A 26,246-nucleotide genomic window follows, 5' to 3' on the forward strand; every position below is an offset into this window, starting at 1 on the left:
GTTTTTCAAGTTTTAGTCGCGTCGTAAAAAATTATACAAAATCATATATAATTAAACAGCAATTTATGTTCTTAAGAATTTGACATTTCCTTTTCTGGTGATGCTTAGCGGGAATTTTTATGACTTTTGCAATGCAACAGACAGAGCAACTGCTAAAAGGAGTCACACTCACAGCATTGTCTTTTTCAAATTCTTACAAACGGTTTAAGCTGAATTTGATTGGCTGCTCTTAGGAAACTCCCATAAACAGACCTGAGCTCAGCCAAGAACCCCAAATAGAGCCAGACTAAGCTAAGTTCTCTTTGTTTTCCACTACTAATAAGTGCCAAGTTTTTACTCTTTTCACACAACAAAATAATGGATTAGTCAATTTATGACCATATACAGCGTAACTACAAAACACATGAATGGATGGATTGATGGCATGTTTTCATTTTTTTTGTAACTGTTAGCCATTAGCTTTAGCCTCTAGCCTTAAGCACTGATCACATGTCCACTCAGTCCAGATGAAACTGTTTAACATATAAACTTGAGAAAGTAGCACCTCCCAAACATACCTTTAAGATAAAGGAGTTTATTGTGAAAATGTTAGTGTTTATATGAACAATATGTGAAAATGTATCAGATGTACTGGAAACAAACCTAATTGTGTTTGTTACATTAGGAACATCGAGCTGTATTAGCCTGGAGCAAAAACCTACCTGAGATCAAGTGACCACATACTAACACATCGCACATGTATGAAATTGGTTAGCACAATATTAGCTGACAGAGGCGCCAGTGTTTAACCAACCAAAACCTCCTGACAGGAACTGCCTGCCATTTGAAAAGTTGCTTCAGAAAAGTCAGAGTCAGCCTCCTCCTCCTGTGGCTTTCATTTCGTCACACCTATCACCGGTAATTCACAGTAATATGCATGTGCCGCCAAGCTAAATCAGATTAAAAAGGTGGAAGCGCGTCTGGGAGGCCAGGGAAGTAATCTCTGTCAGAGAGGCATGTGTCACCAAGCCCTCAACCTGGGCCTACTTCCCCTCGCCTGCTGGAATTGATTTGATGTGCGTTTGGTTCCTCTCTAACGCTCTCGATAGTTTTTTCTGCTACGCGGCGACCAGGGCCTCCCTCAACGCCTGCCACTTTCAGCCCTTGCCCTCAAATATAATTCAGCAGATAGCGAACAGAGGGGAAAATCCAATTTGAAATGAATATTTTTTGACTTCACCTGCGCAGCAGCCTGCTCTGCGGTGCCGCGGCTGCTCATCTTCAATATTGTGTACCTGCATCACGTTGTCAAGAAATGCAAAGAACCCACATGGGGGAGGTGGCTGGGGAAGGGAGGAAGGGGGGATGACTTCAAAGCCTTCTGTAAACAAACCCTCTGGTGAGAAAAGAGGAAGAGAAAGGGTAAAAGTGTACTTTTTCTTGCTTTTGTCTGTGTCTATTAACTTTTAATTGCATTGTGTGTCTCCTTGACAGATGTGAGAGCTCGTCTCGTTTCTGCTGCTCTTGTCCCCTTGTTCAGAGAGATAGCAGGAAGGCTGGTTAATTAAGCAAACAGGACAAAGCAACTGAGAAATGTTTATTCCTGTGTTGGCAAGTCCCCTTGTGCAGGGGCAGCTGCTGCAATCAGCTCCCTGCCTCGTGTCCTATTTGTTGGGCTTGACATTTGTACATAATGAACAAGCAGTTCAGCTTTTTTAATAAGAAACTGCCTGATGTATAAAAGAACAATAAAAAAACTGTTTCTTTAAAGAAAAAAAATGTTATTGAATGGACTTGCGATGACAAATGTGACAGCTTGCGATTAACTTTTGCTGCAGTCCTTCTATAATGAAGCCACTTTTTTAACAAGGAAATGTTCAGTTGGTGTTTTTTGATGATTATTTTTTATGTATTTGTAATTTTTTAAGTTTAAAATTATTTTCAACATCATCAAAAGCTTGATTAGTAAGTCTGCAATAAGTTTCGTGCTTTAATTCTGAAGACATTTTCAGCCCTTTTTCCACTTTTCCAATTTAAAAATGGGGACTAGTCAGCATTTCATACACAAAAGCACTTCAAATAATTTGAATAAAGATCTGATGTTATAAAATGCAGCATCTGGCTTAAAGCCCAGAATACAGTTCATGCATCTGTGTGTCCAGAGGAATCTGGGTGACATAAATTTTGTCATCTCGTGCAGAAACAGGTTGTCAAAGGCTCTGTGAAACATCAAATTTTAAAACAGTTCCTTAAGGTAAACCATAGCAGTTAACAATAATGGTATCTGTTAAAGTATGTGCTCCTGGTAAATGAAAAAGTTAGGAATGAATATGTTTATTTACGCTTAACAACATAATACTTTAGGATATTAATGTGAGGGACCATTAGTATTGGTAATACTGTGATGTTAACAATATTGATATTGTGGTATGGCCACCTTTATATTTCAACACAACCTGAACTCTCTTAGCCAAGCTTTCTCATCATTTCTTTAAGTGGTCTTCAGGCTTCTTCAAGGACATTCAAACCTCTTCTTTAGATGTTGGCTGCCTTCTATTCTGCTTCAGTAATGTTGAGGTCCAGACTCTGGGGAAATTCCATTGTTTGTTTTTCCATCTAGGTATATTTTATTGCACTGGCAGTGACTTTGCGACCATTGCCATGCTGAAAAATGAAACTATTTCCAATCAGACAGGCTAGAAGGCAATGTGTAAATGAAAATCTGATGGTGTTTTTCTGCGTTCAAAATTCTGACAAATTTTGACAAAATCCCCAACAACAGTAACTGAAATGCAAACCCAAACCATCACAGAACCTGCAGTTTTTGCAGACTGCTAGTTAAAAAATGTGCCCAAAGATAGTTCTTTGCTAAGCTATCCGTTATGTGTGTATGCAACACTGGTTCATCCATGGAGTTATAGATGGGCTTTGTTATGCTTAAATGTCACAGGTACAGGGCATTTCGTTGCCCTGTACCTGTGACATGTGCAATGACAATAAAGTTGAATTCTAATTCTATTCTATTCTAATATTCATTGGCTTAGGAAAAAAAAAACAATCATCTGAAAATGATCAGGTACAAGAAGTGGATTGAAAATGAGTGAAGAAGCAGCCAGTGTGCAGAAAGCCTGGAGAACTATTGCTTAAGACCACTTTAAAATATTTCCAGAAAGCCTGGCTCCTTGAAAGAAATCAGGGGAAACATTTACACAGTGCTTTATATCACCTGGAAATTTCTAGTAACACTGTGACTAAAACAGCAAGCTTGATCTTTAATTTTTAATTTGAACTACAAACTCAGTGTTTTGAGAATTTTAGATTTTATTTTACTGTTATATTTCTGTGTAATTTTTGTAGGTATCAGCTACAGATCCCGATCAGGAAGCTGACCAGAGTGCTCTTCGCTATTCCCTCCATGGCCAGGGTGCTGGTGGTGAGTTTACCATTGATGAGCGCACTGGACGAATCTATGCTCAACGTCGACTGGACCGCGAGGAGCGCCCTGCCTGGAGATTCCTTGTCCTCGCCACAGATGAGGGAGGGGCAGGTCTCACAGGATTTGCTGATGTACTTTTAGAAGTCAGAGACATCAATGACAATGCTCCCTTCTTCCCCTGCCCAGCACTGGAAGTAGATGGTTGTTTTGTTGGTCAAGTGCCTGAAAATTCACCTGCAGACACATCCGTCATGGAAATGCGTGCCATGGATCTGGATGACCCCAATGAGGGCAGGAATGCCTTGCTCACATACAGCATCATCAAGAACATTCGCAACGAGATCAACCTCAACCTGTTCTCTATCAATGCCACTACGGGCACCATCTACACAGTACTACGCTCTCTGGACAGGGAGATGGAGGACCGGTATCTGGTAGTGGTGGAGGCCCGTGATGGAGGGAGTTTGGCAGGGACAGGGACAGCCACCATTATGGTTTCAGATGTCAATGACCATCCACCCATCTTCACTCAGAGACTCTACAATACTCAGGTGAGTCAACCTCGCTAACCTTCTTTAAACATTTACATTTATTTTACCAGTGATGCATGTAAATAGATCACTTACTTCTATGTGTTGATCAGGTGACTGAGGACCTTGAGGTGAATAGCGAGGTTCTTGTAGTTTCTGCCACAGATGGAGATGAGGGCGAGAATGCTGTGGTAACCTTCAGCATTGTAGGTGGTGATGAAAACAGAAAGTTCTTTGTGGAGACAGACAAAGTGAATCGACGTGGCGTAATAAAACTTAAGAAGAAAGTTGACTTTGAGAAGCCTAACGAAAGGACTTTCAATCTGACCCTGAAGGCCGAAGATGCCGATTTCTTCAGCCTCGCCTATTGTCTCATTCAAGTGGAAGACTCCAATGACCATCCTCCTGTCTTCTTTCCACAATTCTATGAGTCACCAGCTATGTCTGAAGATGTGCCAGTGGGGACAATTGTTGCTCAAGTTACAGCTTCTGATCTAGATTCTGGCCAAAATGGGCGTTTCTCTTATAGTATATCCAAAGAGTCAGATCCCTACAATCAGTTCCTGGTGGACCAGTCTGGTTGGGTTGTAGTTGCTGATTCTTTGGACAGGGAGAAAATTTCACAGCACAGGATCATGGTCTTGGCTACAGATGCAGGGAGTCCCCTCCTGACTGGCACTGCCATTGTTGTGGTGACTGTACTTGATGTTAACGACAACGGGCCAGAGTTTGAGGTCCCCTACAAGCCTGTTGTTTGGGAGAACACAGCTGCACCTCAGCCAGTGAAAATGAATGAAACCTCCTTGCTCCTTCATGCCACCGATCGCGACACCTCCACCAACAGTGGGCCATTTTCCATACGGCTTCTGATGCTCACCTCAGACGCCACCAACTTTAACCTGACGGACTTTCGGAACGGAAGCGCAGCCATCACCGCGCTCCGCGCTTTTGATCGTGAGCGGCAGAAGGAGTACCGCCTCCCAATTCTCATGATTGACAGCGGCTCTCCTCCAATGAGCTCTACTAGCACGTTGACAGTTGTGATCGGCGACAGGAATGATCATCCCCACTCACCTGGACACACCAACTTTATTGTCTACAGTTATGAAGGTATGTTTTGTTTTTATCTAATTCAATGAGGTTTCCAATGCTTAATTTTTGAGACTAGCTCCATGAAACCTATATATTATTACATAATTTGGTTCCAAATGTCCATGATCAAAGCTACAGAGTTTGCTGAGGTTTATGAAAATAGGTTCTGAAGTCCTAGTCTGTGAAAAAAAAGTTTTTTTTTTCATGGCCATGATCAAATAAAACTACACACAGATCACATGAAGCGTGTTGTGTCAAAAAAAAGGGTTGATTTTAGATGTGACGGCAAGTTTTTCATTGTTCACCACTATTCATCTGTTGCGTCTATGACATTTTCATTCAGTGATCTCATTGTTGTCCCCGAACAGAGAAAATTAAACGTGGGCATGTTTCACTAAATGTGCCGAATGCACAATGTGATTTGCGAAAACAAAGTGTTTTTGTTCATCGCGATGCTTTTCATTTGTAAAAACAGTAAGCATGCAAGAGCCCTGTAGGGTCTGTAAATTTATCTGTAATTTGTGAAACATAATGCTGCTAACATTTGTGGTGTGAACAGTAGCTGCAAAAACTGTGAAACTGGCCCCAGGCTTTTCTCTGATTTAGTGAGGCATCAAAGTGAACCAGTGTAAAATAAATGTAAACTAGCTGCACACTGATGAAAACTGATTGAAAACTGGAAATTGATGAAAACACGATGTTTAAATAAATGTGTGCTGTTTGTATCCACAAAATTTAGACATTCATTTGGTTTTGGATTTTTCTTTCATGAGAGTCTCACCGTTCAGTCTAGTATTTTACACTCCACTGGAGAAAGTTTGGGTGTACTATTGCTTGAACACGCCTTTACCCCAGAACATAATGTATTATATTATATTGTCCCAGTTAAAAGTTCCCTGGTCACTCTGAGGGATTCAGCATGGTTTCTTTTTAAACCTTTAGGTCTCTATTATCCCACCCTATCACATAAAAATCTCCTCACATCAAGCGTTTAATGCACTGAGTGGCCCTTTAGTGCCATTTTTCAGTGCAGTGTTTAGGGTCTTCACCCGTACTTTCATTTTTCCACATAAGAAAAAAATAAGGATGCAGTTGAGCTGGTAGAAGGCATAATCACACAACTACAACCAGGAGGGTAGCTCGGTCGATCCCCAACTTCTCCAGCCTCATGCCGAATTATCCTCAGGCAAGTTGCTAAACCCCAAGTTGCCCCAGATGCATTCATCGAAGGGCGAGTATGTGTGCGAATGTTAGGAAGCTAGGTATAGATTAAGCTCTGTATGAATGTGTGTGATTGGGTAAATGAGACTTGAGGTAGAAAGGCGCTATATATCACCATTTATCATTTACAACAAATCTGAGATGCCTGCCTTTTTGTTCTGTCACTATTTAGGTTTAGGAACAGATTGTGTTTTATGCTCTTTCACAGCATTAACCACACATTACAAGTCAAACTTCTCCCATTTGCAGCAAGCATCTCCTCAGTTTTCTTGGTCACCATATTGATGCGTCCTTCAACAGCGGAGCACATTTAATTATGGTCTCTTGCTGTCTCCTTCTGACATTTAGGGACTTTTTAAAGTCCGCCAGACTGCCTTCAATATTGAAAAATGACACTAAAGCGTTACCCAGTATGTTTTAACATGTGACACCTGCAGGTCCTGACCAAGCGTCAGTATGTAACGTGTTGGGAGTGAGAACGAGTTGCCCTCCCACCACCTTCTGAGCGCTCTCCACTCATGTTGTTAAAACTGTACTTGTCACAGTCGACTGCTCACAGCCTCCTGCTCCAGCCCACATCACTTATTTAGCGTTTCATACCATCTGTCGGCCCTCTGTAATTTGCTGGAAAAACTAAGGTATTCTGTAATGTATTTTTAGTGGATTCCCTCTCGGGGGCCTTTCCACATGAAAGTGCATTAACCTGCTAATATGAATCCATCACGTACCTTAACAACATACCATGAAGCAAACAATTAAGACCAGCTTAAGTCCCGGGTTTGATGAGCACATAAACAGGAGGCTTTTTTAAAAGGCAGCTGATTTCACGGCTAAAGAGATTACAGAGCTGTGTTCAGCTTTTTTTGGAAGAGGGGGAAACTAATGCGTGAACATATTACTGCTGTGCCGTCAAACCATGACCGTGTGTGCCAATGAGGCATTGCCCGTCACCTTATCTCCTTAAAGAAGCCTCTACTTTTTTTCCTTCACTCTTAATATTTGGATTGTACCGGAGGGACCCTTTGTGCTCAAAACTAATTCCTCTCAAAGCTTATACATTTTTGGACTTTTTTGTTTCTTTTTTTTTTCCCACCTCCTGACAGGTATTCTCCAGACGACAGTGCTCGGACAAGTTCAATCCCCCGACCTTGATGACTGGAGTGAGAAAGTGTACCGTTTTGAAGGCAAACCAACCAGGTACTTTGATCTCATCAGCTGAAAACTCTGAGATGCCTGAAAGGTGACTTGCAGAAAGAGAGTGATGGAGGTGAAAGCACAGATGGATAAATTAAGTAATGCAAAAAGAAAAAGAAGGAGATATAGATAAAGTCAGAAGTATGGCAATAATATTGAAAATATAGAGAAAGATTCTTTTAATTAAATCACAATTAAAGACAAAACAAAGAAAAGACAGGAAGGAAAAGAAGTAGAAGAAAAATTTGAATAAGGCCATTTTCCCACATGCACTGCAGCCCTGAACTTTTCTAGTCCTTCCCCAGCTGAGGCATATGTGAGAACACAAACGTTCATGGCAGTTAGATCAAGCATTAAATAGTTTTTGACCCTTCACCCCTTTAAAGTAAATCTTCATGTAATCGTCCTCAAGATGAGAATTTCCAGCAGTGCAAACACATCTGATATGATCTGCTTTAGTGCTCTAAATGTGAGGAAGTGCAACTTCAGATAATGTCCTTACCTGATCGTCTGGACCTTGTCTGGAGTTCAGCTTAAGTCACAGAGAATCATGCGTGTAAACACTTTGAGGACAGGAAAGAGATTCATGATGAAGAGAAGAGATGGAAACAGATACAGGCTGGTTCTTTTAAACATTTTGAATGTTCTCAAATGGAAATGCTGCTTTGTTTTAGGCAGGCAAATGCATTTTTTATGACTCCAGACAGGCTGCAGTTTCAATGTATTCCTTTGTAGCTTAGGATTGTGGTTGTGCGATATCCTAAGTAAGCAGTGACATTTCAAATCTGTTTGTTTATTCATCTAGTTAACGTACTATTCATAATTAAATAATAATGCAAACCTGATGTTCCTTTTGATTTTAATTTGCACAATAAGACTATAAAATATATCCAAAATGTAAAATTGTACCGTTTGCACCTTCCACTGGAAAACCAACGTAAATGTAGAATACAGCTCACGAAACTCTGAACAAGGAATGAAACAATTAAAACATGAATGACAAGACGATGTTTTTTGTTGGGATTAAAGATGTATGCACAATATCACAATATACAGTGTGATTTGGACCAATCTACACACTCCTGTTGAGCATATTATGACCAGTTTTGGATGAAAGAATCCAGAGAACGACAGATGTAAAGTAGTTTTACGATGTGTTGGGACTAATACAGAAAAGATTCCCTGCTAAAGTGTCCCTTCTCATGTGACACGCAGCAGCAAGAAATGCACAAGAGAAAAAGAGAGAAAATAAAAGAGCTGCACAGGAGCTGACAGATTTAAAATAAAGAGGGAGAGACAGTACAAAGGTGCCGCGCGACAAAGGGGAGAAAGGAAAATTGGGACAGAGAAACAGGGAGTTTGAAGGGGGAAACAAAGAAAGAGTGAAAGAGAATGAAGGGGAAGAGGACAGGAAGGAGAGAGATAGAAAAGGGGATCTGACTTGTCAGGAACAGTGCTATTAATACTTCATAACCAGCGGTATTGAAAATTCCCAGTGAAGCACGGCGAGGGCGCACTCATTTTGTTTGATGAGGCAAGGTTTCACGCGGACCCATTGAAAGGAGAGCCTGATTGCGCTCCCTGACACCTTTTCTTCTAATGAGATACCTGTAAAGAGGGACGACAAGAGACGACAAGAAATGGCCGAGAACAAAGGAACCACGAGAGAGAGAATTACCATAGATGCCCCTCATCAGAGCATACAGCAGATAGCAGTTTGTTCACAGTATAGATCAGCTTTAGGTTGAATGTTATTTACATATAAAAAGATACAATCTAGGGGAAAATATGAAAAAGCGTTCTGGTAAGGTGAAGGAGCCCGAGGGGCTAAAAACATCCATCCATTTGGACAGTGGGAGGAAGCCGGAGTACTCGGAGAGAACCCACGCAAACACGGGGAGAACATGCAAACTCCACACAGAAAGGCCCCGGCCTGATGGTGGAATTGAACTCAGGACCTTCTTGCTGTGCGGCAACAGTGCTAACCACCGTGCCACCGTGCTGGGCTAAAAACATGTCAAAGCTAAAAAAAAAAAGTGCTATTTGGGGACATTCAGTAAATCACAAAATGCACAAAATAACCAGAAAACCTCAGCATTCTGCCTCAGCAGACAGCGATTTGTTTGGAATTGATCGGTATGCTATGTTTTCATTTGTTTCCTGTCTGTGAAGTGCTTTGACATGTTTGGAAATCTCTCAAGCGTGACGGTATTCCAGGAGACGGTACATGAGAGCTTGTTTTGTAGCGGCAGCACAAGCACCGTCCGCAGACTCATTTTGGCCTCAGTTCAGTAACGCTTAATTAATTGGTCTAGTCTGAGCTCTGAAGGTCACTTCAGTGTGAAGAGGTTAAATATTAACATGAGCCAGCGGCACATGTTCTCCACAAGGTTTGGGATCCACTCTGTAGTGCAGCAGAGCAGAGATTGCCAGAGTTTTCCAGATCAAGAGTCCCCCCCACCGGCCTGGATCCATGTTCAACAGCTGACCTCCATCTGGTCAGAGTTTGATCTGACAAATCCCATCTGAGAAAGATTTTATCCGGATTGAAGATTTCACTGGGAACTTTATGAATGTGTTTGGTTTTCCAAGCACAAGGAACAGCTGAAATGTCTCAATTTGTATTTGCCTTATAACAATAAGTCCTTGAACTAATGCATTTTCTGCAGCAGGAATTCTGCTCAACAATTATAATATCCAACCTATCCATCATACCCTTAATAGACAGATAATAAATGGTTCCTTGCAAACAGACCTCCAGAGTGGAAGAGGTTAATAAAGTGTATTTCTGCACTGCTTTTTTTTGGAAATCCAGACATAAGTATTTATGTAACATACATAAATCAAAAATCCGAAACGGTACACACACTTTTTTTGCTGGGACTGAAAATAGCACCCGCTTCTTATGCAAGAAAGAAGCAGATATGATGTATTTTAACAAATATACTTCTTTTTTTTTTTTCTTTTTTTTCTTTTTTTTTTTAAATGACATCAGAAACAGCAGTATGCGACATTACGTGATGGCAGAGCTTCAGTTCATCCTTTGTCTTTTTTTTTTTTTTTTTTTTTTAAATAAATAGGACAGGGGGAATGAATGAGAGAAAGAGGGGGAGAGAAAGAAAGAAAACCAAAGGGGAGAAGAGACGGTGAGAAGGGGGGGGAAGAGAGAGAAAAAAAAAAAAGAACTCCTGGGTCACCTGTATGGAGAAAAAAAAAAAAACAAACAAAAAAAACAAACAGAGGAGACAGCAAACAACAAAGAGTAACATAATAATAGAGAAAACAAAGCACCATCACAATAAACTAGCTAGTCATAGATATCAATATTTACTAAATAATAAACGATATTGTGCAGCACGCAAGATAGACAGCGCACAGTGTGCTTTGAGGCAGCAGCCAAGAAAGCTTTAGTCCGCGTCTGTGAATACCCATGTGTGCATACCTGTGTGGATCAGCATGCTTGCATTCCAAAGGTTTCTCCATGTAATGATCTGCTAGGGAGTGTGGGGGGGCCACAGCCCCGTCCTCCAGGGTGTGAAGCGGGTATGGAGGAGATCAAATATAATTCTAAGCAATAAGTCAAACTAATCTTTCTTTCGCTCTCTCAGGTTGTTCAGTCTGAACCAGAGCTCAGGTCAGCTCAGTATTAGGGAGGGAACTCCTCCCGGCTCATACCACCTGCAGGTTCGTGTATCCGACAGCACCTGGCCAGACGTCACCTCCACCGCCCAAGTAGACGTCACAGAGCTGCACCACGTTGCCTTGCAGCGTGCTGCCTCCATCCGCCTGAGCAGTGAGTCCCAAAGTGAAGATGTCAGATTGTTAAAATATGAAAATACACTTGTTAACCTCAAACAAAACAGTTGTTAGTCATGGAAATGACTTAACAACATCTCAGCGCACTGACACAAGACGCACATTTACACCCTCCTGTGACTGTCGATGTGGCACAGTGCTTCAGGGTCTCAGTTTCAGGGCTGTCAGCTCGATCAGGCTCCATCAGCATTGGCACACAGACGCAATATTGGAAATAACTCCCTGCTCCTCTTCTTCTATCATCTCTTGTGTTCCCTGCTGTTTATTTTCAGCTCCATCTCTTCAGACTTTCTTGTCTCTTCCCTTTTTTCCTTCTGTTTTATTCACCTTTTCATTCAACTTGTAGTATCAGGATATTTCTCTGTCCGCTGCTTTTTATGCTGCCTCTAATTTCCCATGGTGATTTTTGAAGCTAGTAAACAAATCTGTTCTCCTCCCCTCCCCTCCTTCTTCTTCTTCCAGACCTGACAGTGGAGGAGTTTTTCAGTAGTAGTGGTGGAGGTGAGAAGAGTCGCTTTTCCCGTCTGGGTCTGACGTTGGCTGAACTCCTGCAGACTTTGCCGGAAAACGTCCAGATCTTCTCTGTGGGTGATGCCAGCAAACATGGTGGGAGGGCGCTTAATGTTTGGTTTGCTGCCCACGGCTCTCCCTACTACAAGGCTGAGAAACTGCACGGCTACGTGGCAGCAAACAAGGCCAAGGTGAGGAAAGACTTAGAGTCTGGAAAATACACTTTAAACTATTTAAATGTAGGAATATAAATTATGTTAAATTATTATACTTTTTGGCATTTTTTCCACTCTCTCTAGTGTTTCAGTTGAAAGGTGGCATTTCTTGAGCACATTTTTGATGTTTAATAAAAATCCATTATTTACATTTTTCTTTGTAAGTTAAAAACCAGTTATTTAACCCTCCTGCCATCCTTTAAAAAACTCACACCCATCACCCTAGGGACCATTCTCAGCCACGCCATAAAAAGACCATATATCCATATTTTATTCCACTTTAAATTAGCCAACCTTGTAAAACTACTTCTCCCTGAAATATTCATGTAAAGTTTTAATTATATTTTCGTTGTTTTAACCCTTCAAATCCCAGTGTTATTACATGAGCGCCCTGTGTTATAAGCCCCAAAAACCAAAAAACGAAACTAAATATTTCCACAAAAAACCAGTTGAAGTAATATGTGATTGTCATTATAAGTAGGCCTTTAGATGGACCAAAGATTGGCACCAACATACATTTTGACCTGCCATTATTTTTTTTGCATTTTTTTTTGCAATTTAAAAATTTAAACTTCAAGGCCCTGAGTCTTCATTGACATCCAAGAAAAGAAGAAAAAATAAAATCATATGATGATAATTTGGGGTTGAAAAATAGCGTTTATAATGGAAGTCAATGGGCAGAAAATGGTCCCCAGGGTGATGGGTGTGGGGATTTCTGCTGCTCAGCCATTTTAGGCTGATTTAAGGAATTCACACTGGAATATTAACATTGACAGGTAAAAACTATCCTGTGGCAAGTTTGGTTATATTCCACTGAACACAGTGGAAATGGCAGCCATTTAACACATAGCAGTGGCACAAAAAGGTCCCAAGAAGGCAGGAGGGTTAATCCAAAACCTTCAAAGGCTAATTTGTGATTTTTGTTACTGGAAATCTCAGGAACTTACTTTCTCTTCGGTCGGGAAAATCAAAGAGGAAGTGCCCCAATCCAACAAGCAAACAGATAATTGTGCAAAAGCTAAATAAAGTGAAGCAAGGTGAAGTGTGAAAACGTAAACGTGGTGAACTGACAGGAAAAATGAGCCATCCAGTTTACATCTTCAGCCATAGGATTAATGATGCATTAATTACACTCAATTACATGTTACATTCACATATTCATATGTGCAGTTCAACAGGCAGAGACATTTAACACAAAGTGTAAACTATTTCACACTCATGCACACCCACATGCCAGGAAAAGTGAAAAATTGATCATACATTAATATGTGGACATGTTGCTTCAGCATGTCTCTCTTCAGTGATACACCCACATATGCACGCACATACTTGCGTGCATATGTACACACTTGTATACTTTTATATGAAAATATACCATTAAAGCATTGGGAGCTGCTTCTGATCTCATTTCTGTGACAGGCAGGCAGATGATGGCAGTTGGTGAATCATATAAATATGCATATTAAATAAACACACTTGCGCAAACATAGACAGCCGAGCTAGATCAAATATCTAACTGTCAGCTGTCGCTCAGCTGACGTCTTGTTTAAAAGACTGCATAAAAGTTATGACACTGGCAAAGCAATAATGTGAATAAATCTATTAGGAGAAAGAGAGATTTGTAGCATACTGTAATATAACTGCAGTTCACATTAACATCTTCAGTTACTATATGCACTATGGGGTTCATAATTTGTATTTAGTTTTACTTCTGCTTCCAAGTGGCCAATAAAACCAAAATATGAGCAAAAACTGAAAAGTATATTACTAAAACAAAACCATCTAATATTACTGACAATGGAGCAAAAGATAGCTACAGAAATGTGTAATGTATTGTCGTAATACATGTCTGTACAGATATCAGTTTATACACACAGCTCGATTCAGTTCAGTTAATTCTGGTTCTGTTTAATTCGATTCACTTTTATTTATACATCGCCAAATCACAACCACAGTCGCCTCAAGGCACTTTATATTGTAAAGACCCAAAAATAATATAGATAAACCCCAACACTCAGACGAACCTGTATAAAGAAGCATTTGGTAACAGTGGGGAGGGGAAAAAAAAACTTTTAGCAGGAAGAAACATCTGGTTCAGCCTCAAGAAGGGGTAGCTATATGCTGGGGGATAAAGTGAATCAATATTACTGTACATATGCTCACATGAAGGAAACAGTGCAGGAAATTACACCAGAAAGCTATTTCACTCAATGATTAAATAATAGTGTTTAATAATACTGATAATATACACAGAAACACTACAGCACTGGGAATAAATACATAACACCAGAGACAGTATAAGAGAAAAACAAAACAGTCAAAGGAAGCTGAAAGGAAGATGAGAAAAACAACCTTTAACACCTTATTGCATGTGTTTTATTATCATATTGTGACTGTTTATGCAATAAATACACTTTTTTTTTAATATCCTGAAAGTAAAGTTCATTTTAATCAAGGTTTAAATAATTGCCTGGTGGCATTACTGCTGATTAACTAGGCTTAGTTGTAGAAGTATAACACATAAGTACATAATTCCTTCCCACTTTGGTTACATAGCTGTCGGGGTGTCTTGATGATTTTCTTGAAGTATACAAATTTTCTACACTGTTGCCTTCTACAGCAGGGTATTAGCAGTGTTTTAGTTTTACTTTGTGCATAATGCTCATGTTAAGGCATAACTGCAAAACAAACTACACATTGTGTGTTTAGAAAAGCCTTCATATTACCAGAGATGCAAATATTGTTCAAATATTGAAGCTAACATAAATCCTGTCAAAGTGTCAAGACACAGATAGTTAGCACATCTCCAGCTTTAATGCAGCTTGGCTCAAAAGCCTAATCAGCACCTACAACAATAAAAATTTGTTAAAGTATAAATAACACAGCATGATTTAAAATAACTTCCATCAAATGCTGAAGATGAAAGGTACGTCTTTAATTATCTCAGGGTTAAGAGGAAAAGTGTCTTGGCTGATTTAGAACAAAAATGTCAGAGAGATACAAAGTCATCACGAAAAAAGACGATGTTGAAACTGGCTCTGGAGCCAAAATCTAAAGCCGTGCCTGGGGAGTGTAAGTCACAGTGGATGAGAGTGTCAGCTGAATAGCTAAACTCCAAAAAAAGAAATACACACAGTTGGAGAGAGACAGGAAACCCTGAGGGACTCTGATGAAAACCTCTCACCCCCTACCCCCCCTCCAAAAAAGTAACAAAACGAGAGAAAAGAATCAGGATGACAAGCAGGGAAGCGAGTGAATTTGGCAACGGAAAGCAAATGACAGCAAAACTTTAAGAGGAAGGGAAAATGACAGAGAAACACCAAAGTGCATAAATAACAGTAAGGGAAATAGAGTAAATTCAGATTTCACTGATGCAGGTAGACATCAGATCAAAGACGTTTCCTGTCATTCTCTGAAATTCTCTAATATGTTCAAACAGAGCTCATGACTTCAATGCTGTTAGTTTGAGTTTGCTTTCCCCCCATGCTAGTTTTAGTTTCACTCATTTCACACACAGTACTTAGTCTTATTTGAAGTTTAACGACACAGCACTTAATCTGTCTTGATGGGCTTATATTTGATTTTTAATTAGTTGTGTGCCATTTTTTATCTTCATTTCAGCTTTAGTTTTGTTTCCTCTGCTTAATCATAGGTCAGCTTTATACCTAACTGAATTGGACTCATCAGTTTAATCAAAGACAAAAAATGCCAAGGTATGAAACCTTGGTCCATGGGTTTGGACCAAACGCCAGCTTAAATTTTAGCTTCATGGTTGTTTTAGTTTTGGTTAGCCAAGCTTATCCTAGTTTCGAGGATACCTACAATCCTACAATGTGGAAAATAAAGTTTTCACCTGAGCAGTCCTATAAAAAACTAAGTACACATTTATTGTTTCTTTTAGAAATCGCTACACTTGCAGAAGCAAATGAAACTACAGAAGGTGTGTTATAGGTGTGTATTAAGACAGTGCCACAATCTTCCTAGCAGCAGGAATCCCAAAAAATCTTCCCTAGGGTCAGGCTCTGAAATGTTCAGAGAAACTACAAGAACTACATCTGAGACTTCACAGCCTTGGGTAGAATGTTAAATGTTCAAGTTCATGACAGTAACGTTATAAAAAGATTGAACAAATATGGCTTGTTTGTCAGGCTTTCCAAGTGAAAACCTCTTTCTGAAAAGAACATGGTAGCGCAGTTTAGTTTTGAAAAGTTGCATCTACACAAAAGACAAGCCTCTTGGACAGATGACCAAAGGCAGGGTTTGGCAATAATGCACAGTACCGCATTTGACAAAAAACAAACACAGGATATCAACACAAACACCTCATATCAATTGTGGAGCACACTGATGGAGACTTGTTGATTTGGGTTTGGTTTAAGGGCCACAGAACCTGGTCAGTACACTCTTTGAGCTGATCGTGAACTCCTGTCTATATCAAAATATTCTACAGTCAATTGTTTTCACAGGTTTTTGTTCCATGAAAAACTAAGTACACTTCATGTTTCAGTGATTTATAGAACCAAATTTACCAGTGATTGTTTTCAGTCCTTCAGATCATTGCAGAGAAGTTTTGTCCCATTTTTGCAGTGTTTCTTCAGTTTATTCAGCAAAATCTCGAGTTATCTATCTTTGATTGAGCTGAGGTTCCGTTTTGCTCTATGCTATTTTTACTTTGTTTCAACATTGTTTTACTTTCCCTCATTAGTTTTTTGTTTCATTATATAGTTTGTTATTAGGATAACACCGTACCGTCTTAGCAGGGGCGACCGTGTCCACACAAAAGTTGAGGTAGTCTGTAAGACAGTGTGTCGCCCCCTCTATGTCCTCACCATGTGGGCTCAGGAGCACATCCCAGTCTGTGGTGTCATAACAGTCCCTCAGAGCATCCTCCTTTTCTGGGGTCCATCTCCGGACATCTGATGGACATTTTGGACAATGCCAGACATCCTCTGCACACGGCCATTAACAACCAGAAGAGTCTGTTCAGTGACAGGTTGCTTCTCCCCAAGACAAGAACTAACAGACTTAAAAACTCCTTTGTCCCACACGCCAGCAGACTGTTTAACTCCTCCCTGGAGGGGAGAGGGAGGGGAAACAGGAGGACAAAGGAGGGGGGAACAACTAAGCTGTAGTGCCTCTTCACTTCACTGTGCAATACCTTTTGTGCAATACTTTTGTAAATAGTCAACGGTGCAATAGACTCAATACTTGAAATGTGCAAGTCACTTGTATTTTTATTTTTATTCCTTTTTATTTCTATTCCTATTTATTCTATTTATCCCCTTCGTATATTTTATTTATATTGTCTCTGTATTTATATATATGTGTGTGTGTGTGTGTGTGTGTGTGTGTATATATATATATATATATATATATATATATATATATATATATATATATATATATATATATATATATATATATATAATATTCTGTAACTCTGTAACTTCTGTCGGTGCTGTGCTTTTTTGGAAATCGAATTTCCCAGAGGAACCCACCCGAGGGATTAATAAAGTTCTATCTAATCTAATCTAATCTAATAGTTTGTCTCTATTTTTAGCTTATCATATTTTGAAAGTTCCTCTGTTTGTGTCTTAACTCCTTTTTTTATCACCTTTAGCTGGAGGCCATTCTGGGCGTGTCCATCTCTCAGGTGGGTGTGGATGACTGCCCATACACAGACTGCAGCCAGTCTGGAGGTTGCAGCAATGAGGTTTCATTCAGCCAGGCACCGGTGGCTCTCAGCTCTGGTAACATCTCTCTGGTGTCACTGGCGGCCTCTTTGACTGCGCAATGTGGCTGTCGGGGCCGTGAGGCAGTCCACCTGTCCTGTTCTGCTTACCCCATCAACCCATGCCTCAATGGGGGCACCTGCCAGGACGGACCATTGGGATACCGGTAGGTGTAAGCCAAGGAGGGGTCTTTGCATGTTCCATATAATTCTTCATATGATAATGCATCCAGGATCCAGTTCAACCTTCAGTTACCTGGAGGTTGAACTGTTGCACTTATCTGATTGCAGCAAGTAGAGTCTCTAAAGTGCTGTGTCTTTGAAGCTTGTTATCGAAGGAAAAGTTTTCTTTATAATGAGATACTGTGAATCACCTTTTTCTTACTTTTTTCTCAGTGGCTGCTCTGTGTTTACATAGTTTTCACCTGACGGTACTGATTAGAAGTTTGCCGGTCGTATGCGGCAGATTCAAGCCCTGAACAGTTAAAGTCACCTTGTGAAGCTCGCAGAAATTTTGTATTTGTTCAGTGGTTAACTCTAGGTATATCTGTCAAACATTTGAAAGAGAGGCAGAAGATTTCTCTTAAAGTAATAACACTCTAAAGCCTCATTTTCAGCTGAAAGTAAGCTGGCTGAATTTGAATTGTCACATGATTTTAATGGTTGAGATACTGGATGAAACATTTCAGCTGCTAAATCTGACAGATGGCTCACTCTCCATTGCTCTCTTTCTTTTTCTTGCACTTGAACAACTTATCAACACTGGCAAATATATATTTATATTATTTTTTTAAGCATTTCTATTAAGGTTTCTTGAATGTGGATTATGTCTCTGTTTATCTTTCTGTCTGTCGATCTCTCTCAGTTCATTTGAACCTGTCAGAAAAGAAATTTGCTTTGCAGCAGTACTAATGGACAGTAAAAAGTCTTTAATAAGAAATATAATAAAAGAAATAATATAATTAGAAAATAAAGTAGATTAACTCTCTGTCTCAGATGCAAGTGTCCTCCCATGTACGACGGCCCCGAGTGTCAGCAGACCAAACACAGCTTTGGCGGCCAGGGTTACGCCTGGTTCCCTCCCATCAAACCTTGCTATCAGAGCCACATCTCCCTGGAGTTCCTGGCTGAGTCAGCCAATGGGCTGCTCCTCTACAACGGGCCGCTTGGTAATGTTCACTCTGGGGAGCAGGAGGACTTCATTGCCATTGGTGAGTTTCACGCTGAGGCTCTCGTGTGTAAAGCTTCTACTTTTGTAGATTAAGAGTTAACATCTTAACTTTCTTTGCTCTGGAGTCAAACTCAATGAAAACACAAATCCAAAGAGTTCTACTCGGAAGATCTATGAAGATCAAACAGTCAGTATTTTCAAATAAACTAATAAGGCTAGATCTAGTAATTTCAGTTCAAGTTAGCCACTTGGAAGGAAGTAGAAATTTTGGCCTGAATATGTCAGTATGACAGTAAAGGTGCTCTTAAATAGCTGCAAAAACACACATGAAAGTGTGAGTCAGTGTTGAGTCTAATAAATAAATGATTTACAGTCACCCTTACTAACCTTCTGTTGGTGTTCTTTGCATCTTAAGACTTAGTGACAAAACCAACAAAGAATCAGAAAATGCACCACTGATTACATGCAGCTATACAACAGCTCCATTATGCACTAGGTGACATTAGAACACAGTTTATACAGTAAGGCCTTTGATCTAATGGGTTTTCTTCCATGTTTATAAAGCTTATAACTTCATGTTCTTGGTAAGTGGCACATTGTACTGTAGATGTTCTGAAGTCAGAACTGTTATATGACATATGTGGATTTGAGGTTAGATTCGATCGTTACTGTAAAGGCTTTTGAATTCCACTGTCTAAATATAATTCTTTATCTAATCGATTCTCTGGAAGGTGTTTGTGAGAACAAAGGCTGAAAATGATCAAATTAAATTTAAATTATTAGGTTTAGTGTGTGCTCTGGGATGATTGATGTGGCTAATGCATTTCATTTACTGGACCTGTGATGTCCTTTAACTTTTCAGTTTAACGCAAAATAAAAAATATAAACGTGCAACACTTTGGTACATAAGCTTTGGACCACACAACCACCATGTTGGTCCAGCAAAGAGATTGTCGTGATTCAAAGCTAACAGCACATTTCAGTGTACAGATGGCTCTGATTTTATTTATCAACTCTTAAACTATCAGCTAGTCATTGTAGTTTTCAGCTAGGTTTGGTATGATATAGATAAAAAGAATCATCTATTAACCAACAAAGCGTTAGAAAAATGAGGAGCAGAGGTGATTATTGCAATGCTTGCAGAAGTCTCTGAGAGTGGCTCATTTGCTGCAGCAAACACATTCTGCTTGAACTTCAGTACCCTTTTGCTGAAAGCTGACAAATTATTTTAACTTCCTAGCTCTATAACAATCATACTAATCTCACAGTGCTGATGGGAACGTGCTGCCGGTCCTGCTTTTCAGCAAACACAAAGCGTTCATCAATCCGCTGCTGTATAGACAGTTTCTCAGTGGATGAGGAGCTTCATAAACTCTAATGTCAGCTCCCAGTGGCCCTAATGTGGTGCTGATGGATTAGCCTGCAGATGGCCTTTCGAACACTTCTTGCATAATCTTGTGGCATTAAAGTTATGTCTCCCCGGACCACTGTTGCTGCAGTGGTCCGGGGAGGGGAAAATCAAAGATAGTTGCAGGATTGACCTCTCTGAAGCGTTTTTGCACTTACATGTCCAATATTGTGACTATGAGGTTGATCAGGTCATACACACATAGACACAAACCCACACATTTTACAGCAGCAGATGAAAGGATATTGGGAGATTCACACAGAGAAAATTGATAAAGTGGCTTACTGCAGTTGTTGATGGGATCCAGAAGCTTACGTAGCAATAAGGAGAAGTGATGTCAGGGCATGCGTCAACTTTTAAGACACAAGAAACGAATATTTTTTTTGTCATAGTGGGTATTAAATGACCCAAAGCTGTGTTCAATTTTACTGCACACATCAACTTAAGTAAGGCAGCCCTCAAAATTCACTTTATGAGCTCTAAACATATTTTCCAGCCTGTTTTACACATTTGTTATGTTGATGTTTACAGACTTGACTTTATTGTTTATTTAGGCCTGTTGGGATTTTGTATTCGGGTCACTGTAGTGTGTGTGTGTGTGTGTGTGTGTGTGTGTGTGTGTGTGTGTGTGTGTGTGTGTGTGTGTGTGTGTGTGTATGCGTATGTGTGTTTACCGTGAGATGGAAAAGAGAAAACAAAGATAATATTCTCAACTCCCCATTCAGAGTTGAGAAACGGCGTTCCAGCTCTGAGCATAAACCACGGATCAGGAACACTCACTTTGCAGTTTCCACCCAAATCCACTGTCACCGACCGACGCTGGCATCACCTCGACATCATCAGTGACGGAAAGGTGAGACTTATCTGCAGTATAGCAGATGCATGGAAGGATGACTGGATAGGTGGAAATAATGAAAAAGAAACAAAGGAACAGGAAATCAAAAAACTTGTAAAATAGGAGGAAAAGGTGAGTTACATGAGGTAACGGTGTGCATTCTGTTTGTCCTCAGGCTGTCCAGCTGATCCTGGACCAGTGTGGAGGGGTGGCTGTGAATGAGTTGGAGACAGATGAGTCCAGCTGTAGAGCTGCAGGAGAGACACCTGGAAATCAGAAGTAATAAGAACTACCCCAGATTTCACTGCTTACTTACAAATTTAACACAGAGAATCTAAAACTTTGCTGTGAAAAACCCAATTTACCTTTCTCTTGCTTTCTTTTTTCCTTTATTTTTGTTTTCATTCAATTCATCCTTATTTTTTTTTCCTTTTCCGAATCTTCTTCTTTCACATCATCCTCCCAACTCTGCTTTTCATCCTCTGACTACTTCTGTTTTTCTTCCCTTCTTCTGTCATCCTCCACTTCTTTTCCTCCCTTCCTTATTTCTTCTCCTCTTCAGATATCTGAATGTTTTCCAGCCTCTGCAGTTGGGAGGGGTGAAGGAAATGTCCCCTCACAGACATTACCGCAGTTTCACTGGCTGCATCCGCAACCTGGTGGTCGACAGTCAGGTAATATTACAATATGAGCATGCTGGTTTGTAGAGTTCCTATTGTGGGGACATGAATGTGTGTGTGAAATTTTGGGGGCAAAAAGCCTTAATGTAAATGATTAGATTTTAATAGCCATACTCTGTTTAAAGCCTCTTTAAATGATTGTTTTTAATCCCAGAGATCATTAGGCTTTTTGTGTGTGTGTGTGTGTTTTTCTTGGCTCTTAAATGCAGTTTTAATGTCTGCAGGTCTGCACCTGTTTGTGTTTGTTCATGCATGTATTCACTTGCAGTCCTTGGTGGATGGTGATGGTGTTTATCTGTGCGCCTGTGAGTACCACAGGGATGGTGGTTGGACAGATGGTGATCTAGGCTCGGCTCCAGGCCAGCATAACAACATCACAGTCCAAAATGTAACATAAATGAAAAGAATCTCCCTCGTCCTCATGAAGCTCAGCGTGTTGCTGTGGTTCCTTTACTGCTGCAAACCTCAGTCACTTCTCAAATATCCCAAAATAGTCCCCTGGAAAGATTTCAACCAGCTTTCAGACAAGAAGATATGGAAGTATGTTACCATCAGCCTGTCACTGTGGCACCTCATTCAAACCGCAATCCCCTGTGTTTTGGGGATGCCTCCTTCAGTCTAATGCTCTGATTTTACAGGAGTAAGATTAACTCTGCCTTCAAATGGTGGATGAGTTACAGTTTTTGTATTAAAAAATTTTTTTTTTAAAATTAGCAAAACACTGCCACATAAAATGATTTATAGTGATAATAATGAGGTATTAAAGGTAATTAAAGGTTAACCTTCCAGTGGTTGTGTTTGCACTCTAATAAAGTATCAAATTCTAATTGAAGACTGAAGATTTTGTTTCTACATGCACCAAACAGGGAAGGTAGATATGGCAAATATGGCAAAGTGGTTCCTTTTCTAACCTCATGTATGCAATTTATTGTGAATCTGAAGAGTGTGAGAGGGGTGCTGGACTTCTTTCAGTGGGCAATATCAGTGCTCTTGCACTAAAGGTCAAGCAGGACTCCACACAGTGCAGTGACTGATAATGGGGAGTCTCACAAACTCAGCAAGTGATTCAAAGCAGTCATTTTGTTTGATTACAACCTCACTGGAGGTGTCAGTTAACCAGGATCTGTTTGTAGTTTACCGTGCGTTTGTAAGCGATGACTGCTTGATGGAGCTGTGCCCTGTGAGCATAGAGGTCATATGTTCTAACCGTGCTATGGGGTTTATTTAATGTTTTCATACATTCAAGATCAATAAATATACATGTACAAGATCCCCAGTTTGTGAGCTCATGCAGTAACCACAGAAGCAGAGACACTGATCTTGAGAGAAAACCTGCCTATTGTTGCCTTCAGCATGCATCAAAAGTCCTCTGTGAGTAATTAAAGGTTTGGCTACATTTATTCTTTCTAAATATGGTAAGTTGGCATAACCCAGCATGAAGGTATCAGCGTATTTTCCATCCTCTAGCTGTTATTTTGTACCAAGTTCAAATTAAATCAATTTAAACTTATAGACATAAATATTTTTTCTATGCTCATTTCGAGCTATATCTTTTTGTTATTTGGTGCTTGACGAGTTTTGCTCAAATCAGCTCAAATGAATCCTTATTTATCTAATGCTGGGAACTGGTACAGCCCCTCGGTTCATCATTTGTCTGAAAGAAGCCCTTTTGGCTCCTCACGCTTCCTTTAAGCCAGCTTTCTTCTCATTGGTTTACTTCTATAAACAGAAGGTTTGAACATCAGGTGGGTGGAGATTCTGTGCTCATAGCCAGAGCTGTGGGCCTGAGATGACAATATTAATCATCATCAAGAGCCGAGAGCTGGCCTTATCAGACTGCTTGTCAACTATCTGATTATTTTTAGCCTCTGAAATTGGTATGACTTTGTATATGTAAAAAAAAAAAAGTCTGTAATTCCTACACAGTTAAAGATATACTTTTTCTTACTCCCCTTGAAATAAAGCTGAAAGCCTGAGTGTTTGGTTTAAAATCCAGTGGGGTTATATACAGATGCAAAATTACAATAGATTGCATCATTGTCCAAAAAATTATGGATCCAACTGTATATGACAGATAAGAAACCCATAATAGCTCCACTTTAAACTAGATTAGCACACTTGAAGCCTCACAGCTTCACAAAGCTCAAAGCTCTGCATCAACAACATACAGCCCAACATTTTTAAATCACGTTTCAAAAATGATCAATTACAGTGTTGATACAATGACTCAACTGGCGCCACCATTAGGAAGCAATTGGGGTCTTTTTGTTTTTGTTTTTTATGTAGAAGAAATATTGTGTGAGGAACTGTGGGAGGTTTGCTGAGCACATTCATGCTCCATTGAGGAGGAACCCCTTTAGTTTCACTTTTCAAAGCCAAATTTTTATGACAGTAGAAAGAGGCTTTTAAAACCTTAAAAGAGACAGAAACAGAACCCCCCGCCTTACATGCTTTTCTTTGTTCTGTAATCAAAGCTGGTTTCTTGATTCCCTCAGAAAAATTCAAAACACATTTTTGTAGCTCATGCATTAAGGTAGATTGACACAGCACGAAAATGGCTGCCAACCAGAAAGAATGGGCACATTTAGAAATTCAGTGCATGTCAAATTTGGTCTTTGTTCTATTTCAGATATAAAGAAGGAAAACGGTAGAATTTTTAAAAAAAACAAACAAAAAAAAACTTCTCTGATCTATACTTGGCTGTGTGCGCAGCCTGGATCACATGACCAGAGGCAGTACTGGGTTCCTTTGTAAAGCATGTGACGAAAGTTTGCTGGATATAAAAGAAAATTTGTGTAAATATTTTTTTTCAACAAATAATCATCTCCCTCCTTTCTTTTGTTGTCCCTTAGGTGTATGATTTGGCATCTCCCGGTGAGAGTGTGGACAGCACCCCAGGTTGTAAGCTCACAGACGGCGTGTGCGTAACGGCGGCGGGACCCTCATGTGGGATTCACGCAACCTGCCTCGCAGACTGGGGCTCGTTCAGCTGCGAGTGCCACGCTGGATACACGGGGCACAAGTGTGACAGGGGTGAGGGTCAGAGCGTTTCAATCCATATCAGTGCAGTTTCCTCTTTTAAATCTTTAGTTTTGGGAATACAGAATTAGATCTATGGACCTTGGAAATTTTAGAAACCTTCATAAAAGCTGTGAAACTTCGGAGCAAAGAAAGCCCGTCAGCCTAAAATAGCACACACAGAGAGTCTGACTCCTTTTCCAGGGCTCTGTGGTCAGCTTAATAATTGTGACATCCTGCTGTGGATGTCACAATTATTAAGCTGCTGAAGCAGTCAGTGTTGTACCTGTTAGATCTGACTGAGAGCAGTCAGGCCAAACAGTCTGTGAAAAACAATTCCCTCCTTATGTGTACATGTTTTGTTTTCAGTCTGCAAAGAAGATTAATAGTTCAAGTTCGTCCTTTTGTGTGAAACAATTTAAACATTTATATGTTCCTCCCCCCTCAGCCATGCCAGAGTTCTCCTTCGATTCGGGCAGTGTGGTGCGCTTTCAGCTCAGAGGAGGCGGCATCTCCCGACGCACAAACATTCAGCTGCTCGTCCGAACCAGAGCCACCTCAGGGACCCTGCTGTCTGTGACGTCCCGGGAGACCAATGAATACATCGTACTGGAGGTCAGTCCACCTGTAGAACAACAATGACTAACCTTTCACATGATAGCTATCCTCAAAAATAAGCCTGCTTATATCACAGTTTAAACAGCATCCACTTATCAAGATAATCTCACTTTTTCTTAAAGAACATTTAACCATTTTATCAAATACTGCACTTTTACTGCACCATTTTTAGATAATGAATGCATTTTCAATGGGTGGCAGTTTTTACTTCCCCACATGACAGATTTTGTTGCGAGAATTTAAATCCCCGAGCAGCAGCTTTTTTTCGAAGGTTTATGTTCTTCTCTGTCTCAGATCACAGAGGGTCACATCTCAGTACGTGCCAACCTTGGTGACGGCGCTCACGCTTTGCGGCTTCCCGGCCAGCGGGTGGATGTCGGGCAGTGGGTCCTGGTCAGCCTCAGTCGCTATGACAACATGTTTACCCTGCGGTTAGAGCACGGCGGGGGCTCGAGGGAAGTGCAGGCCCGCCTGGGGAGCCGCAGGGAGATCGTGGTTCATCCATCCAGCCTAATGGTTGGTAATGGACCAGACAAGGCTGACTTCCAGGGTGAGAGCTGAATCTAATTTCAGAAAAAAAGTCTTTGTTTATTCAAGTGAGTTCTGAATGGAGTAAAATGACTCTTAAGTGCCTGACAGCCATGGCAACAAGTATTTAAATTCTTGAAATACACTGTGTTTCTCTTCGGATTTATTCTTGCTTTCACAATGTTACCAGAAAACTTAGAATTCAGTTTTTAAATATTTTATAGCTGTTCAGATGCTTAATTCAGAGATAACTCAGAAATGAAG

The 26,246-nt window shown here is 40.3% G+C and overlaps 1 protein-coding gene across 1 annotated transcript in view; it reads left to right on the forward strand.

Annotated features, from left to right (window-relative positions):
- LOC308405199 (neural-cadherin) overlaps positions 1 to 26,246 on the forward strand; it is a 142,982-nt gene that overhangs the window by 106,024 nt on the left and 10,712 nt on the right. Inside the window, exons 18-30 of the mRNA XM_080895663.1 lie at positions 3,337 to 3,966; positions 4,059 to 5,055; positions 7,362 to 7,455; positions 11,061 to 11,245; positions 11,731 to 11,969; positions 17,614 to 17,891; positions 18,721 to 18,935; positions 21,029 to 21,156; positions 21,314 to 21,417; positions 21,701 to 21,812; positions 24,671 to 24,851; positions 25,285 to 25,451; positions 25,749 to 26,004. Of these exons, the coding sequence (XP_080751789.1) occupies positions 3,337 to 3,966; positions 4,059 to 5,055; positions 7,362 to 7,455; positions 11,061 to 11,245; positions 11,731 to 11,969; positions 17,614 to 17,891; positions 18,721 to 18,935; positions 21,029 to 21,156; positions 21,314 to 21,417; positions 21,701 to 21,812; positions 24,671 to 24,851; positions 25,285 to 25,451; positions 25,749 to 26,004 (3,586 nt within the window). The remainder of the gene's footprint in view (positions 1 to 3,336; positions 3,967 to 4,058; positions 5,056 to 7,361; positions 7,456 to 11,060; positions 11,246 to 11,730; positions 11,970 to 17,613; positions 17,892 to 18,720; positions 18,936 to 21,028; positions 21,157 to 21,313; positions 21,418 to 21,700; positions 21,813 to 24,670; positions 24,852 to 25,284; positions 25,452 to 25,748; positions 26,005 to 26,246) is intronic.

The sequence above is a fragment of the Rhamphochromis sp. 'chilingali' genome (assembly GCF_963969265.1).
Source record: "Rhamphochromis sp. 'chilingali' genome assembly, chromosome: 11".
Classification (NCBI taxonomy): domain Eukaryota; kingdom Metazoa; phylum Chordata; class Actinopteri; order Cichliformes; family Cichlidae; genus Rhamphochromis; species Rhamphochromis sp. 'chilingali'.